This window comes from Oncorhynchus mykiss, chromosome 5 (assembly GCF_057628025.1).
Source record: "Oncorhynchus mykiss isolate SJ-2025 chromosome 5, ASM5762802v1, whole genome shotgun sequence".
Taxonomy (NCBI): Eukaryota; Metazoa; Chordata; class Actinopteri; order Salmoniformes; family Salmonidae; genus Oncorhynchus; species Oncorhynchus mykiss.
In genome coordinates, this window is record NC_143026.1 from 62963947 (window position 1) to 62982847 (window position 18901).

Sequence of the window (18901 nt, forward strand, 5' to 3'; positions counted from 1 at the left end):
TTTGCGACCTTTTGCCACATTTCAGGCTTCAAACATAAATATATAAAACTGTATTTTTTGTGAAGAATCAACAACAAGTGTGACACAATCATGAAGTGGAACGACATTTATTGGATATTTCAAACTTTTTTAACAAATTAAAAACTGAAAAATTGGGCGTGCAAAATTATTCAGCCCCCTTAAGATAATACTTTGTAGCGCCACCTTTTGCTGTGATTACAGCTGTAAGTCGCTTGGGGTATGTCTCTATCAATTTTGCACATCGAGAGACTGACATTTTTTCCCATTCCTCCTTGCAAAACAGCTCGAGCTCAGTGAGGTTGGATGGAGAGCATTTGTGAACAGCAGTTTTCAGTTCTTTCCACAGATTCTCAATTGGATTCAGGTCTGGACTTTGACTTGGCCATTCTAACACCTGGATATGTTTATTTTTGAACCATTCCATTGTAGATTTTGCTTTAAGTTTTGGATCATTGTCTTGTTGGAAGACAAATCTCTGTCCCAGTCTCAGGTCTTTTGCAGACTCCATCAGGTTTTCTTCCAGAATGGTCCTGTATTTGGCTCCATCCATCTTCCCATCAATTTCAACCATCTTCCCTGTCCCTGCTGAAGAAAAGCAGGCCCAAACCATGATGCTGCCACCACCATGTTTGACAGTGGGGATGGTGTGTTCAGGGTGATGAGCTGTGTTGCTTTTACGCCAAACATAACGTTTTGCATTGTTGCCAAAAAGTTCAATTTTCGTTTCATCTGACCAGAGCACCTTCTTCCACATGTTTGGTGTGTCTCCCAGGTGGCTTGTGGCAAACTTTAAACGACACTTTTTATGGATATCTTTAAGAAATGGCTTTCTTCTTGCCACTCTTCCATAAAGGCCAGATTTGTGCAATATACGACTGATTGTTGTCCTATGGACAGAGTCTCCCACCTCAGCTGTAGATCTCTGCAGTTCATCCAGAGTGATCATGGTCCTCTTGGCTGCATCTCTGATCAGTCTTCTCCTTGTATGAGCTGAAAGTTTAGAGGGACGGCCAGGTCTTGTTAGATTTGCAGTGGTCTGATACTCCTTCCATTTCAATATTATCGCTTGCACAGTGCTCCTTGGGATGTTTAAAGCTTGGGAAATCTTTTTGTATCCAAATCCGGCTTTAAACTTCTTCACAACAGTATCTCGGACCTGCCTGGTGTGTTCCTTGTTCTTCATGATGCTCTCTGCGCTTTTAACGGGCCTCTGAGACTATCACAGTGCAGGTGCATTTATAAGGAGACTTGATTACACACAGGTGGATTGTATTTATCATCATTAGTCATTTAGGTCAACATTGGATCATTCAGAGATCCTCACTGAACTTCTGGAGAGAGTTTGCTGCACTGAAAGTAAAGGGGCTGAATAATTTTGCACACCCAATTTTTCAGTTTTTGATTTGTTAAAAAAGTTTGAAATATCCAATAAATGTTGTTCCACTTCATGATTGTGTCCCACTTGTTGTTGATTCTTCACAAAAAAATAAAGTTTTATATCTTTATGTTTGAAGCCTGAAATGCGGCAAAAGGTGGCAAAGTTCAAGGGGGCCGAATACTTTCGCAAGGCACTGTATGTGTCTGTGGTTGGAGGAAAGTTACATCACACCATGGGTTGAGGATCCACCAGGGGAAGAAAGTGGAAGAGGCAAAAGGCGGGAGAAAGATTCCAACCCCACCAGTTTCCAGGAGGCAACAAGAAATCAAGCGCCTCGTTCAAGAAAGGCGACAGCTTAAGAAACAGTGGAAGAAGGCCTCGGAAGTGGAAAAGGAGGGCATAGAGGCACTTCAGGCTGACATCAAAACCCGGTTGGCATCCCTCCGTAGAGCAGAGAATCTACGGAAACGCAGAAGAAAGAAAGAACAAACTAGAACTCGATTCTATAAAGATCCCTTCAAGTTCCTTAAAAGTCTCTTCACGAAGGAAAAAAGTGGAGCTCTAAAAACAACAAAGAAAGACCTAGAGGAGCACCTGAGAACAGCAAACTTTGACTCAAATCGACATGAACATCTGGCCATCCATTCAGATATCCCACCCATTAAACCCCCGGAACATCATATTGAGACCAGCCCTTCCGACATGGAAAGAGGTGGAAAACACAGTTCGATGGGCAAGAACAGCATCAGCCCCGGGGCCAAATGGAGTCCCGTACAAAGTGTATAAGAACGCACCAGACGTCCTGAGGTTCCTCTGGAGGCTTATGAGAACAGCTTGGCAAAAGAAGATAATACCCAACGTGTGGCGTAGGGCAGGCGGGGTCCTGATCCCTAAGGAGAAGGATGCAATGAACATCAGCCAATTCCGCCCAATTTCCTTACTGAATGTCGAGGGTGGAGAAAAGGGACCTCCATGTAGTCTTTCTCGACCTCGCCAATGCATTTGGCTCTGTGCCCCATGAACTCCTGTGGTCTGCCTTCAGATTTTTCCACATACCGGACACCATCACAACCCTGGTGAAGTCGTACTTCCAGGAGCAGTGCCTGAATGTAGGTATAATGGCGGGATGTACCATTTCTCCGGCATTCATAATGGCAAATTTCACCAGGCTCACTGTTCATTAACTCTTGGAAGCGCTTGCACAAAGGATAGTAACATCTCATCCTGTGTTCTTGGAATCTGTCTCGGAGCTCTACGGACAATTCCTTAGACCTCATGGCTTGGTTTTTTTCTCTGACATGCACTGTCATCTGTGGGACCTTACATAGACAGGTGTGTGCCTTTCCAAATCATGTCCAATCAATTTACCACAGGTGGACTCCAATCAGGTTGAAGAAACATCTCAAGGATGATCAATCGTATTGTGTTCCTGTTTCATCTGGAGAAGAAGATGTATGTTTTTTCTTGGGAGATTTTCATTGATTATGTTGGAGTGTTTGTGTTGACCAAATGCCCTCAATAGAGAACTGTGTTCAATCAAGAAAACCTACTCCTGACTCGTTTATTCTACCTCCCAGCTTTAGAGTGATGCCCAATTACTTGGTCCGCTCACATTACGTAAATAAGGTATTTCTGTTTTTTGTTTTAATACATTTGCAAACATTTCAAAAAAACTGTTTTCACTTTGTATTGTGTGTAGATTGATGATAGATTGATGCTAAAAATAATTTTATACATTTTATAATAGGGCTCTGACGTAACAAAATGTGGAAAAAGCCAAGGGGTCTGAATACTTTCCGAAGGCACATGAACAAATCAAAATATATTTTTAAACACTTTTGCTGCTGCTCCAGTTTCAACTGTTCTGCCTGCGGCTATGGAACCCTGACCTGTTCACTGTGATTACTATTATTTGACCATGCTGGTCATTTGTGAACATTTGAACATCTTGGCCATGTTCTGTTATAATCTCCACCCGGCACAGCCAGAGGAGGACTCGCCACCCCTCATAGCCTGGTTCCTCTCTAGGTTTTTTCCTAGGTTTTGGTCTTTCTAGGGAGTTTTTCCTAGCCACTGTGCGTCTACACCTGCATTGCTTTCTGTTTGGGGTTTTAGGCTGGGTTTCTATACAGCACTTTGATATATCAGCTGATGTAAGAAGGGCTATATAAATACATTTGATTTGATGTTTTGGTTACTACATGATTCCATATGTGTTTTTTCATAGTTCTGATGACTTCACTATTATTCTACAATGTAGAAAATAGTAAATATAAAGAAAATGACCCATGAGTGAGTAGGTGTGTCAAAACTTTTGTCTGGTACTATATATATAATACGTTTTGCTCTGAGACCAGGCTGGAATTCACTGAGGCAAATCATAGGTCAGGATACATTCAATATCTGCCTATGACATACTATAGGGCTCATTGTACAGTATGTGGATAAAATATTGAGACACAGGACTGTGTCTATATATTCAGTTTCTCACCAGAGGTATATTCACTAACCAAATGGAAGCAGATGGCCATAATAGGGAGGGACCAATCTGAACTTGTTCAATAAGAGACGCTCATTTTCGTTGCCAAGAAACATTTTCTGTTGCAAACCATTTTGCTATGGTGTGCACTAATGAATACACACAGATTTTTGAGCGGTATTAGCATGGTATTAAGTTGTCAAAATGCAGCTGAGTTTGTTGTTTTAAGCATCAAAGTGGATATGAACAAGTCACATAAATATTTAACAAGTGATGCAGCAAAAAAAACTCAAAATAAAGCTCAGCATGGAAGATTAGCGAATGTTCCTGTTTTTCCAGAGACTGTGACTCAAGAGCTAAGTACTGCAGGATAAATGGAGCTGGGAGATTTGTTGTCTTCCCTGCCCTGAATGCCTCATCATTTGCCTCTACTAAAAGTCCAGCTCCAGTATTTATAGTGAGATAAAATGAATGGAATCAATCCCCTCGTCCCTAAGCTGTGAGGACCTGCCAACAGTCCCAGCCCTATAGGGATGACGGAAGTGTGTGTGTGTGAGTGTGTGTGCCTAAACCATCCCCCATAAACTGCAACCCTCCAAAGGGTAGTGCTACCAAGAACCGTTTTAATCAGATGAACCCTTTTTTAAAGACAAGGGTACTTTGTAAGGCAAAGGATTCTACCTAGAACCTTTAACATCTTAAGAACTGTTTTTGCAAAAAAGGGTTATTTTGTGATTCTTTGGAAGGCAAAACGGATTATTCGGAAGGCAAGAAGGGTTCTACATAGAGCCATATATAATATTTCCCAGCATGCTCTATTGCAGGGAGATTTTCAGAATTGTTTGTTTCACTGTAATATCTGTTTTTGCATGTAATTGATGGGTTGATGCATTTAATGCGACACAAAGATAAATAACATACCGTTTTCTAAACTAATCCAATCTGTTAGTAATTGGATTTATTTAACCCGTTTGAGGTAGTCTCAGTATTCAATCTTCCCTACCCTTGGCAGTCATTCCGCAGGTTGCGGGTGATTAACAAATGCACTTGTTGGATATCCTAACTCTGGTTGGATTCCAATAGGAATTCCAATCAATTTGATTTGACATCACTTTGCAAGCCAGCATAATTCGACTTGCAGGCCTGAAGTGGCCTGTTAACCAAGGGTTCTCAGTAGAACTCTTCATAGAGTGTTCTAGGTAGAACCATATACAACGGGTTCTTTAAAGAACCCTACATAGAGAGTTCTAAAAAATAAATTTCTCCATAAACTACAAAGGGTTCTGCCCAGCCCCTTAAAAGGGTTCCCCCATTGGGACAAACCGAAGAACCCTGTATGGTTCTACTTACCATAGCCCAGAGAGAGCAGGAGGGCCGTCAGGAGAGCCTGCAGTCCACAGACAGGGACCACCGCACCCAGCATCCTGGACCTGAGAGAGAGAGAGAGAGATCTTTCAAATTATAATCACTCAAGTTGCCGATATGTTTGCATGTACACTCTCTTTCTCCTTCCCTTAACATTCCTGCTAGAGTGGAGACAGGAGGAGACAGCTGAGAGGTGGACAGGAGGCATCGCCATTAGAATCCCATCACCAACAGGCACTTCTAGTGACAAATCAGACAGGAGTGATTTCTGTGGTTTGAAATCACCTCCTGGCCCTACATCAGGGGAGGGCACTGATAATGTAGCCAACTTTACATTCTCCCTACAATCAAAGACTGATTTCTGCCTAGAACAGCCCAGTCAGTAGGTCTACAATACAGTCTGATTAACAATCAGGTGGATAATATATTTTTATATCAAAGAATGTGTTATTATTTGGCAACCCATCAGCTTACTCTGATTCCTATACCAAAATAAAGTATGTTTTCACTCTTCTACATCAAAACAGCTGAGCAACACAACACAACAAGCAAATACAACATGATTGAAGCCTATGTTCCCATGGCAATTGTTACACATGGCATATTTGACTTTTTCACTAAGCACACACAAAATCAAAGATGCAGGAATTCTTGGATCTAGTGAGGGTGGAGGCAGCTGGTATGTGAGAGAGAGCCTAGTGTTTATATTAGTTTATTGGAAAATGCAGCTTTTCTGTGTCACTGGGAAGGTGAAAAACAGCCTCACGGGTTGACACCTTACCTTTGGAAATATAATGCTACAGAACGTGTCATCCTTGCCACGTTAGATTGCTTATTTTCTTTCAATAATAGTTTTTCTTTCACTCATTTTTCAATAAGAATACAAACAAATGTATGTCCAGATTTCTCTATTGAAGTGTATGTCAAATGTAAGTGATTTGCTTATTTTTTGAAATGTATAAAAGTACAGACTCAGAGCTTCAAAATGGTATATCGTACGTTGTAGTTGGAGGAAACATAGGAACGTTATGCTGGGAAAGTTGAAAAACTTGTTACCCTACTTAAAAGACAAGTAGGGGAAAAATACCTGTTTGAAAATTTTTAATGAAAGTTTCACACTGACTAGAGAACTCTTGTTTGTTTACGCCCATTCAGCATTGTTTGCACAATCTTAAGCCTTAGCCCCACCCCACCCACACATGTAAACGCATGTGAGTCAGCACGGCATTGTCCTCCAGAAAGTAGGTCTCCCTCAAAAACTCAGCTAAATTTACGGAAGCAATGTTTTAGAGAGCTGTAGCAACACTTTTGCAGTTGTCCATAGCTGTATCTCTCCAAAAATCTGAGATATATAAATCTATATACTGACCAGGGAGGAGCCCGTTCAGATATATACAGACCAATCAGGACTCATCTCTCAGCATGTCCAACTGTTCCATTATCTCATCCAATCATGACTACCCAAGAAAGATGTTGTCTTTCTCCCTATATAGCTCAGTGCTTGCTCCTTGGCTCAACTAGGCTGATAATTAAAAATGTGTATTCATATTTACTGATCAAATACAAGTTTGTAATTAAGCCACACGGAAGTTCACATGTTCAAGAAGGCATTTCAGACAAAAATAAACATTCGCAAATGGCCCTACTGTGAAGTAGGAACCGGCAGCAGCCTCTGTAACTCATCACATTTCTTAATGAAGAAAAGTGAGGCCCTAATCTCAATCTTGATAGAAGAATCATGAAAACCCTGTGAAAAATATGCCTTAAATTCAATTCGAATCAAATCAACTTTTATTTGTCACATGCGCCAAATACAACAGGTGATATGCTTACTTAACCAACAATGCAGTTCAAGTTAAGAAAATATTTACTGAATAAAAGAAAGGTTTTTATTTTTTAAATAACACAAGAAAATGACATAACATTAACGAGGCTATATACAGGGGGTACCTGTACCGAGTCAATGTGTGGGGGTACAGGTTAGTCAAGGCAATTTGTAAAATGACTATGCATGGATAATAAACAGTGAGCAGCAGCAGTGTAAAAATAAAGGGGGGGGGGGGTCAATGTAAATAGTCTGGGTGGCCATTTGGTGAATTGTTCAGCTTGGGGGTAGAGCCTTTTGGTCCTAGATTTGGCGCTCCGGTAGCCCCTGCCATGCGATAGCAGAGAGAACAGCCTATAACTTTGGTGACTGTAGACTTTGACAATTTTTTGGGCCTTCCCAAATTTTTTGACGATTTTTTAGACACTAGGTGGATGGCAGGAAGCTTGGCCCCAGTGATGTACTGGACCGTATGCACTACCCTCTGTAGCGCAGTTGCCATACCAGGCGGTGATGCAACCGGTCAGGATGCTCTTGATGGTGCAGTTGTAGAACTTTTTGAGGATCTGGGGATCCGCGCCAAATCTTTTCAGTATCCTTCAGGGCAAAAGGTGTTGTTGTGCCCTCTTCACAACTGTCTTGGTGTGTTTGGACCATGATAGTTTGTTGGTGATGTGGACACCAAGGAACTTGAAACTCTCGACCTGCTCCACTTCAGCCCCATCGATGTTAATGGGGGCCTGCTCGGCCCTCCTTTTCCTATATTCCACGATCCGCTCCTTTGTCTTGCTCACACTGAGGGAGAGGTTGTTGTCCTGGCACCACACTGCCAGGTCTGACCTCCTCCCTATAGGCTGTCTCATTGCTGTCGGTGATCAGGCTCACTGTTGAATACAACTTTACTAATCCCCCCCAGGGACACCATTGTCAGAGCACAAGCACACATTTACATCAATTCTCCACATTTTACAGCATAAAGAGATAAGCAACCAGCTTTACAACCATGTACAGTATGTGTTTGCCCGGCTCAACTAAAATAAACCCTGACCTGTTCCAGATCGTAGGGTCCAGTGTGTGTTGAGTGTAAACTAAATTCCAGTGAGATGTCAGTCCCTGGTTGGAGGACAGAGGAACCCTGTGTATAAATAATGGATGTGGCAGCTCTGAAGATACGACGTCCAGCCCAGCGCAGCGGCCAAGGGGCGAAATCCGAGGCGAGGGTACCAGAGATGGGACACAGATAGCTGGTGTCCATTACAGCCATGCTATTCGCTCAGACTGTCTCAAAGGCAATCAAGGACAAACACAGACAGCCCAGCCAGGCTATTCTCTAGGGGAGGAATATAGATGGGACCATTTAGGCATGCTTTATCCCTCCTAAATATTACAGGAACAACAGAACAATGCTTGAATGCTGCCCAAATGATGATGTGATATCATGCTAGAGGCAGGACTTTTTCCCGATCACGTGACCTGACCAGGGAAAACTTCTGGCTCCAGTATCAGCCTCCGGCCTTGTCACACCCTGATCTGTTTCACCTGTCCTCGTTATTGTCTCCACCCCCTCCAGGTGTCGCTTGTTTTCTCCAGTGTATGTATCCCTGTGTTTTCTGTCTCTCTGTTCCAGTGTATTTATCCCTGTGTTTTCTGTCTCTCTGTGCCAGTGTATTTATCCCTGTGTTTCCTGTCTCTCTGTGCCAGTGTATTTATCCCTGTGTTTCCTGTCTCTCTGTGCCAGTGTATTTATCCCTGTGTTTCCTGTCTCTCTGTGCCAGTGTATTTATCCCTGTGTTTCCTGTCTCTCTGTGCCAGTGTATTTATCCCTGTGTTTCCTGTCTCTCTGTGCCAGTGTATTTATGCCTGCCTGCCCTGACTTCGAGCCTGTCTGCCACTCTGTATCTGCCTACCTGACCGTTCTGCCTGCCCTGACTTCGAGCCTGCCTGCCACTCTGTACCTGCCTACCTGATCATTCTGCCTGCCCTGACCTCCAGCCTGCCTGCCACTCTGTACCTCCTGGAGTCTGATCTGGTTATGACCTTTTGCCTGTCCATGACCATTCTCTTGCCTATTCCCTTTGGATCTATTAAACATCTTATACTCCAACCACCTGCCTCCTGTGTCTGCATTTGGGTCTCGTCTAGTGTCATGATAGGCCTACAGTATTTCCTGGTTAGGAAAATTCAGAACCCTAATTATTTGGCTCCTTAGTACCATGCTAGGGGTGCGGGAAGAATGCCATGGAATTCCTTGCTAACGAAGCCTAGAAAATATAATATTCCCTACTTGTATCTCCAAAGGCTCCCCATGACACACAAACCCACTTCAGTTCAATCCCAGATCAATACAGTCTCTTCAGAGCACCGTAACCCTTTCTCTACATCATCAATACAAAGAAAGCCTTCTATTCATGTGTGTTTTATTGGGCTAAGTCACAACGTTATGTTGGCTCTGACCTTGCCGCATCATCAATACAAACAAAGCCTTTTGGTGGCCCTAAGCAAGATTTGGTTAGGGGGGGGTTCCCCACCTCAAGGGCAAAACATTTTAGTGGCCCCCCTCTTGACGATGGCGGAAATAAACATTTTAGTTTTAAAGTTAATCTCCTGCAATTCTACACATTTTGCCATGGGGCGTAGTTTATAACACATTTCATGCAATTCTACTCAATTTGCCATGGGGCAGAGACAAACACTTGCAGTTTTACAGCTAATTTCCTACAATTCTACCCATTTTGGCATGACTTATGCCATGTTAATATGATATCTGAGTGAGAGTGACTCACGAAATCAATGGAGGCCCCCTGGAGGTCAGGGCCCCTGGGCACGTGCCCTGGTTTCCCATTCAGTATTCGGCCATGATTACTACAAGTTTAGACAGCTGTCTTGACTAGTTTAGCAATCTTTTTGTTTTAGCTGACATGGCTCATTGAGTGAATGTCAGTGACTGACATACAAGAGACAAACAAATGTAGAAACTACACCTTGGATATTCTACTTTTCAAACCCCAAATGAGTTCCTCATTTTTTATGTTGCTTATGCCCAGGGCCCGGCCCTCCTTGCCACTATCTTGAGCCATTTTCTTTGCATCTCCAACAGGTGATCTCTCTCTCTCTCTCTTTCTCTCTTTCTCTCAGCACTTATTCTTCTTGTCTTCGACCTCTATGCTACCAGCATGACTCAGGAGTATCTCTTAACTGTATTTTCGAGTTGGAGCCAAGCTGTGAGTGTCCTTTCAAATACCAACTCTCTCAGCTCAGCTGGCTCGCCGGACTGGACGTCACCTCAACGCCAACATGAACCTGCTCCTGTATGGACATATGCATACATTTCTCAGTCAGTCACAACACACATGGGCGCACGTGCGCACACCCATACAGAAACCTGTACACACACCCATACAGGAACCTGTACACACACCCATACAGAAACCTGTACACACACCCATACTGAAACCTGTACACACACCCATACAGAAACCTGTACACACACCCATACAGAAACCTGTACACACACCCATACAGAAACCTGTACACACAGCCACACATACAGTGCATTTGGAAAGTATTCAGACCCCTTGACTTTTTCCACATTTTGTTATGTTACAGCCTTATTCTAAAATTGATTCAATATATTTTTTCCTCATCAATCTACACACAATGCCCCATAATGACAAAGCGATAACAGGTTTTTAGACATTTTTGCAAATGTATAAAAAACAAAATACCTTATTTACATAAGTATTCAGACCCTTTGCCATGATACTCGAAATGGAGCTCAGGTGCATCTTTTTTCCATTGATCATCCTTGAGCTGTTTCAACAACTTCATTGGAGTCCATCTCTGGAGAGACCTGAAAATAGCTGTGCATCGATATTCCCCATCCAACCTGACAGAAGAATGGGAGAAACTCCCCAAATACAGATGTGCCAAGCTGGTACCGTCACACCAACAAAGACTCAAGGCTGCAATCACTGCCAAAGGTGCTTCAATAAAGTACTGAGTAAAGGGTCTGAATACTTATTTACATGTGATATCAGCTTTTTTATTTATACATTTGCAAAGATTTCTAAAAACGTGTTTTTGCCTTGTCATTATGGGGTATTGTGTCTAGATTGATGAAGGGGGAAAAAAACAATTTAATACATTTTAGAATAAGGCTGTAACTTCACAAAATGTGGAAAAAGTCAAAGGGTCTGAATACTTTCCGAATGCACTGTAGCCAGAAAGTCAATATACAGTGCCATACATTTACATTTGAGTAATTTAGCAGGTCTCATCCAAAGCGACTTACAGGAGCAATTAGGGTTAAGTGCCTTGCTCAAGGGCACATCGACAGATTTTTCACCAGTTACTGGACCAACACTCTTAACCGCTACTGCTACCTGCCACTAGGCTACCTACCGCTATCGCTACCGCTACCTGCCACTAGGCTACCTAGCACTATCGCTACCACTACCTGCCACTAGGCTACCTACCGCTATCGCTACCGCTACCGCTACCTGCCGCTAGGCTACCTACCGCTGCCTGCCCCTACCGCTACCTGCCGCTAGGCTACCTGCTCCTACCGCTACCTGCCGCTAGGCTACCTACCACTACCACTACCTGTCTCTACCTGCTGCTACCGCTACCTGCATCTACAGCTACCTGCCACTAGGCTACCTACCACTAAAGCTACATGCCTCTACCGCTACCTGCCACTAGGCTACCTGCCTCCACCTGCTGCTACCACTACCTGCCTCTACCGCTACCTGTCGCTAGGCTGCCTACCACTAACTCTACCTGCGTCTACCGCTACCTGCCACAATGTTACCTACCACTACCGCTACCTTGCGCTAGGCTACCTACCATTAACGCTACCTGCCTCTACCACTACCTGCCGCTAGGTTACCTACCACTAATGCTACCTGCCGCTACCGCTACCTGTTGCTAGGCTACCTACCACCTCCACTACCTGCCGCTACTGCTACCTGTCGCTAGGCTACCTACCTCCTCTCAGCTACCTACCACTATCACTACCTGTCTCTACCTGCTGCTACCGCTACCTGCATCTACAGCTACCTGCCACTAGGCTACCTGCCTCCACCTGTTGCTACCGCTACGTGCCTCTACCGCTACCTGTCGCTAGGCTGCCTACCACTAACGCTACCTGCATCTACCACTACCTGCCGCAAGGTTACCTACCACTAACGCTACCTGCCTCTACCACTACCTGCCGCTAGGTTACCTACCACTAATGCTACCTACCGCTACCGCTACCTGTTGCTAGGCTACCTACCACTACCACTACCTGCCTCTACCACTACCTGTCGCTAGGCTACCTACCACCTCCACTACCTGGCGCTACTGCTACCTGTCGCTAGGCTACCTACCTCCTCTCAGTGCCTTTCACAATCATAACCCGTTTCAGATTAGACATACTGTACAGACTTAGCGTTGCTACTACCGTTATTGGTCACATACACATGGTTAGCAGATGTTATTGCAAGTGTAGCGAAATGCTTGAGACCAGAACAGGTGTGTACTCTCCTGTACCACCCACTGAGACAGTGTCCCATACTGAGAAGACTCAGGGAAGTCACTGGGGGCCTTACTAGATCTCTACGCAGTCTCCACTGCTTCATCCCAGCTGGTTGGAAGCTCTGCTCAGCCTGACTGTTCTCTCCATGCTGTCCCACCCAGACGGCAGGGAGAGAGGGAAGGAGGGAGGGAAGGATGCTTCCATATGCTGTTACGATCAGGCAGGAGTTCATGCTGTCCCTCTATGGAGCCTCTTTCTATCCTTCTCTCTGTCAACTTTCTTCCCTTTTTCCACAAGATCTCTATCATTCTTTCTGTCTACCCTATTTATTCCCTTCCTTCCTCCTTTCTATCCCTCCATGGAGTCTACCTTTCTCTATCTGCTCCCTCCCTCCTTTCTATCCCTCCATGGAGTCTCCCTTTCTCTATTTGCTCCCTCCATCCTTTCTATCCCTCCATGGAGTCTCCCTTTCTCTATCTGCTCCCTCCATCCTTTCTATCCCTCCATGGAGTCTCCCTTTCTCTATCTGCTCCCTCCATCCTTTCTATCCCTCCATGGAGTCTCCCTTTCTCTATCTGCTCCCTCCCTCCTTTCTATCCCTCCATGGAGTCTCCCTTTCTCTATCTGCTCCCTCCATCCTTTCTATCCCTCCATGGAGTCTCCCTCTCTCTGTCTGCTTCCTCTCATTTCTTCCGTGCCATCGTGCGTTATGAACCAGGCTCATTAATCACTCACTCCCCTGTCACTCCATCAGCTCACACTGTCATTGTCCCTGCAGCAGTCAGTCATTCAGTCACACACACACACACAAACACACATGGATGCACGGACGCAGGCACCCACTCGCACACAGACCAACGCACGCATGCACACACACACAATGCCATTTTCATTTGGGACTCAGACCCATCAACAGCTATGTAGGTGACAGATTAGAAATTAGGTGACAGAATACACTACCGTTCAAAAGTAGTTTTTTTGTCCATTCATTCAAATCCCATCAAATTGATCAGAAATACAGTGTAGACATTGTTAATGTTGTAATGACTACTGCAGCTGGAAATGGCAGATGTTTCATGGAATATCTATCTAGGCGTACATAGTCCCATTATCAGCAACCATCACTCCTGTGTTCAAATGGCACGTTGTGTTAGCTAAGAAGAGTTGATCATCAAACCCTTTTGCAATTATGTTATCACAGCTGGAAACTGTTGTTCTGATTAAAGAAGCAATAAAACTGTCCTTCTTTAGACTAGTTGAGTATCTGGAGCATCAGCATTTGTGGGTTTGATTACAGGCTCAAAATGGCCAGAAACATAGGGCTTTCCTCTGAAACTCGTCAGTCTATGCTTGTTCCCACATGGTTGCTGATAATGGGCCTCTGTACGCCGATGTAGATATTCCATAAAAAATCATCCGTTTCCAGCTACAATAGTCATTTACAACATTAGTGTACATTTGCAGGAACCATATTGCTGAACTTCCATATTGTATATTAAATGTTCTCTTTATTATACTATATTTGCAGGACAACGTTGGCCTTTAATGAGCTGCTTCTCCTTCCTCAATTGGTTGTGTTTTCCCTTGGTGAGTTTTTGTTTTGATGCATAATGATAAAAGCATCCAGATGAAAACAATGCTGAGACCGTAGAGCCATAAGCTAACTTATAAAACCTGAATGAGGATTGAACACAACAGCTCTCCAACAGGAAGAAAGGAGATCATGCGTTTTCTGGGGCACAACAAACACAATGTCTGTCTGTGATGCAGTACATTCAGATGTGTCTGTGGTGCAGTACATTCAGATGTGTCTGTGGTGCAGTACATTCAGGTGTGTCTGTGGTGCAGTACATTCAGGTGTCTCTCTGTGGTGCAGTACATTCAGAAGTGTCTGTGGTGCAGTACATTCAGATGTCTCTCTGTGGTGCAGTACATTCAGACGTGTCTGTGGTGCAGTACATTCAGATGTGTCTGTGGTGCAGTACATTCAGATGTCTCTATGTGGTGCAGTACATTCAGATGTGTCTGTGGTGCAGTACATGCAGATGTCTCTCTGTGGTGCAGTACATTCAGATGTGTCTGTGGTGACATACATTCAGATGGCCCATTGGCATGCCATTTGGTTGAGCGCTCAAACTCTAGCTAGCTAGCATCCATGCTAGCATCCACGCAAAAATCCATGCTAGCATCCAGCGCTCTGACTACCTAGCTAGCATCCACACTAGCATCCACACAAATGCCAAGCCGGAGCGGATGAGTGCAAGTTGAATCTTGAGCAGCCATACATTTTCCCAATGTGGCGCCTGGCCTGTATGTGTACTATATGAGAGCCCGTAGCTGGCCTGTATGTGTACTATATGAGAGCCCGTAGCTGGCCTGTATGTGTACTATATGAGAGCCCGTAGCTGGCCTGTATGTGTACTATATGAGAGCCCGTAGCTGGCCTGTATGTGTACTATATGAGAGCCCGTAGCTGGCCTGTATGTGTACTTTATGAGAGCCCGTAGCTGGCCTGTATGTGTACTATATGAGAGCCCGTATCTGGCCTGTATGTGTACTATATGAGAGCCCGTAGCTGGCCTGTATGTGTACTATATGAGAGCCCGTAGCTGGCCTGTATGTGTACTATATGAGAGCCCGTATCTGGCCTGTATGTGTACTATATGAGAGCCCGTAGCTGGCCTGTATGTGTACTATATGAGAGCCCGTATCTGGCCTGTATGTGTACTATATGAGAGCCCGTAGCTGGCCTGTATGTGTACTATATGAGAGCCCGTATCTGGCCTGTATGTGTACTATATGAGAGCCCGTAGCTGGCCTGTATGTGTACTATATGAGAGCCCGTATCTGGCCTGTATGTGTACTATATGAGAGCCCGTAGCTGGCCTGTATGTGTACTATATGAGAGCCCGTAGCTGGCCTGTATGTGTACTATATGAGAGCCCGTAGCTGGCCTGTATGTGTACTATATGAGAGCCCGTATCTGGCCTGTATGTGTACTATATGAGAGCCCGTAGCTGGCCTGTATGTGTACTATATGAGAGCCCGTATCTGGCCTGTATGTGTACTATATGAGAGCCCGTAGCTGGCCTGTATGTGTACTATATGAGAGCCCGTAGCTGGCCTGTATGTGTACTATATGAGAGCCCGTAGCTGGCCTGTATGTGTACTATATGAGAGCCCGTATCTGGCCTGTATGTGTACTATATGAGAGCCCGTAGCTGGCCTGTATGTGTACTATATGAGAGCCCGTAGCTGGCCTGTATGTGTAATATATGAGAGCCCGTAGCTGGCCTGTATGTGTACTTTATGAGAGCCCGTAGCTGGCCTGTATGTGTACTATATGAGAGCCCGTATCTGGCCTGTATGTGTACTATATGAGAGCCCGTAGCTGGCCTGTATGTGTACTATATGAGAGCCCGTAGCTGGCCTGTATGTGTACTATATGAGAGCCCGTAGCTGGCCTGTATGTGTACTATATGAGAGCCCGTAGCTGGCCTGTATGTGTACTATATGAGAGCCCGTAGCTGGCCTGCATGTGTACTATATGAGAGCCCGTAGCTGGCCCGTAGCTGGCCTCTCCCTCCACCAGTCTGGCTCTGCATCATCATCGCAGCCTACCATCTGCTCTCACACACGGGCATACAAAAACACACATGCATAAATTAAAGTGCACGCACATCCCACCATGATTGAGGCTGAAGGCTCAGTTCATAAAAGGAGGATTATTGGCGTTTCAACGGTGTTGAATGATAATGAAGTCAATGCCAATCTGCTGTATGGGCATGTGAATGTCGGCGTGTGTGTGAATGCATGTGCATGCGTGTGTTCTTTGTGTGTGAGTGTGTTTTATGTATGTGTGTGTGTGCGGGAGCCTATTTGTCCCTGTGAGTGTTTGCATGAGTGTTTCTCAGTGAACATGCAGTAGTGTGCCCTTGTTCCCTATATGAGTGAGGGATTGTTTATGCTGACATGAAAAGATGCAGGAGATGGGCTATTCATGGGATGAAAGGATGGATTGAGGGAGGGAGGGAGGAGGCTGTGTGCCACATTAACGTTAAACTCCTGAAAGGCCCTGTCAATTACACTGGAGTGCTCCTCACGGGCTCTCTCTCTCTCTCTCTCTCTCTCTCTCTCTCTCTCTCTCTGATTGCATCTAATGTGCCTGGATGTGACCAGGGCAGCAGGGAATGCAGAGTGTGTTTTTCCTCTCTCCTGATGATGCTACCGACAACACAAAAGGTTGGATGTATTCTCGCCGTGAAAGAGACAAGAGGGAACGTATTGGAGAGGATTTCTCCATGCAGAGCCGAGCCTGCCCAGGACTGTGTGAAAGCATATTACTTCCACCTCAAAGAAACAGTGTCTCCCTCTGCCCTCTCTCTCCTATTCAGATGAGCAACCTACCAATGAAATGAGCCTGGCTGGCAGTCAGGGCTTGGCTGGAGGTGGAATATCTCTCCTCTTTAAGATGAAAATAACATATTGCTCCAATTTGGCATCCAACAGGAGTGGCGTGGTCCTGATTTTAAACGAGGGAAAGAGAGAGAGAGAGAGAGAGAGAGGGTGGAGAGAGAGCTAAAAAGGGGAAAGAGTGATCGACGCTCGGTGGCTGTAAAGCCACTTTAAAATGTGGCAAATGTTTAACTTGTTCTTGAGCACATCAAGGTCTCCTTGCCTGCTGTCTACAAGAGGAATGTAAATTTGGGCTGAAAGTAAAGTATATTGAAAATTTTTCAGCGCAGCATCGGACACAAGCAGGCTGTGACTGACAGGGCTTCTTTAGGGAAAGCCGTTAAGTGCACTGGGCCAGTAACCGAAAGGTCGCTGGTTCAAGTCCTAAGCCGACTAGGTAAAAAATCTGGCAATGTGCCCTTGAGCAAGGCACTTAACCCAAATTGCTCTGGATAAGAGCGTCTGCTAAATTACTTAAATGTTTACATTTTAAATGTATATAAATGTGTGTCCTGTTCTGTCTGCTGTTGCCTTACCTAACCAACCCATCACTGTAACCTTGGTATTAGATCAATACTTGACAATCCTGGAGGAGAAAGAAGAGGGGCAGAGCTTAGCTATGGCATGCTGAGCCCAAGTAGCTTCTGAAGCAATGGCATGGCTGGCGTAGCGACCATACACACACACACAGAACCTCCCTCACCAACCCCCAACCTTTGCAGCAATGGCAGTCACAGAAACCCCATTCATCCAAAGAGTAGGAATAAAACCCCATCACTCTGACAGTGACTGAGCCTAAACCCTCCCCAAACTCCCTGAGGCATTCACACCTGCAGGGAGCTGTCACAGACAGTGTCACCCCCAGTATGTTACCCATGGGTTTAACAGAGCAGGCCCAGGACCCTGGACCTTGTTTAGGGAAACATCCCCCACCACAACACACGTCTCAGATGCAGCGCACCGCAACCGCCGTGCAGAGACCATGTCATCACTTCATTATTGGCCGAGGTCTGGGGAGAGTAGGGAGGCCATATTTCACATACAGTAACTCTCTCTCTCTCCCTCTCCCTCTCTCTCTCTCTCTCTCTCTCTCTCTCTCTCTCTCTCTCTCTCTCTCTCTCTCTCTCTCTCTCTCTCTCTCTCTCTCTCTCTCTCTCTCTCTCTCTCTCTCTCTCTCTCTCTCTCTCTCTCTCTCTCTCTCTCTCTCTCATCCACCATTCCCCCTCTCTCTCGTTCTCTCTTCCCCCATCCCTCTCTCTCAGCAGTCCCAGTATATAGGGACACAGGCAGGCAGCAGGCAGACAGGCAGCAGGCAGGCAGACGGGATAATTCCAGTGGCTTCTGCCCGCCGGCTGTTAAGACTCAGTTAATCAAAGTTCCTACGGGCTACAGGCCGCTGATTCACGCTTCAGTAACATGCGCTCCAATATGCTGCTGAGATAAACTCTTACATATCAACACCAGAGGATTATATTGTGTTTCCAACTTCCCAAGTGAAGACTGGGGGGACTTTAAGATATTGATTATGGTGTAAACCCCACTCTAAGACCCACACGCCCACCACACAAGCACACACACACACATCCTAAAATACACACCCCCACCACACACACACACACACACACACACACACACACACACACACACACACACACACACACACACACACACACACACACACACACACACACACACACACACACACTCAAATCAGTAGAGTCACAGTCAATTGAAGACGCCAACCCACCAGACCTGTTTTTTTTTATTTAAATACTTATTTTCCGTGCATTTGAGTATTTTACTATAAATAGCACACTATTTGAAAGTATTTTCTAAATGTATTTCCAAATAAATGATTTC

At 44.9% G+C, this 18901-nt stretch overlaps 1 protein-coding gene across 1 annotated transcript in view; it reads right to left on the minus strand.

The window, feature by feature from the left end:
- LOC110522983 (neurocan core protein) overlaps window positions 1–18901 on the minus strand; it is a 201490-nt gene that overhangs the window by 161840 nt on the left and 20749 nt on the right. Inside the window, exon 2 of the mRNA XM_036978016.2 lies at window positions 5229–5308. Coding sequence (XP_036833911.1) covers window positions 5229–5301 — 73 coding nt within the window. The 5' untranslated portion in view covers window positions 5302–5308. The remainder of the gene's footprint in view (window positions 1–5228; window positions 5309–18901) is intronic.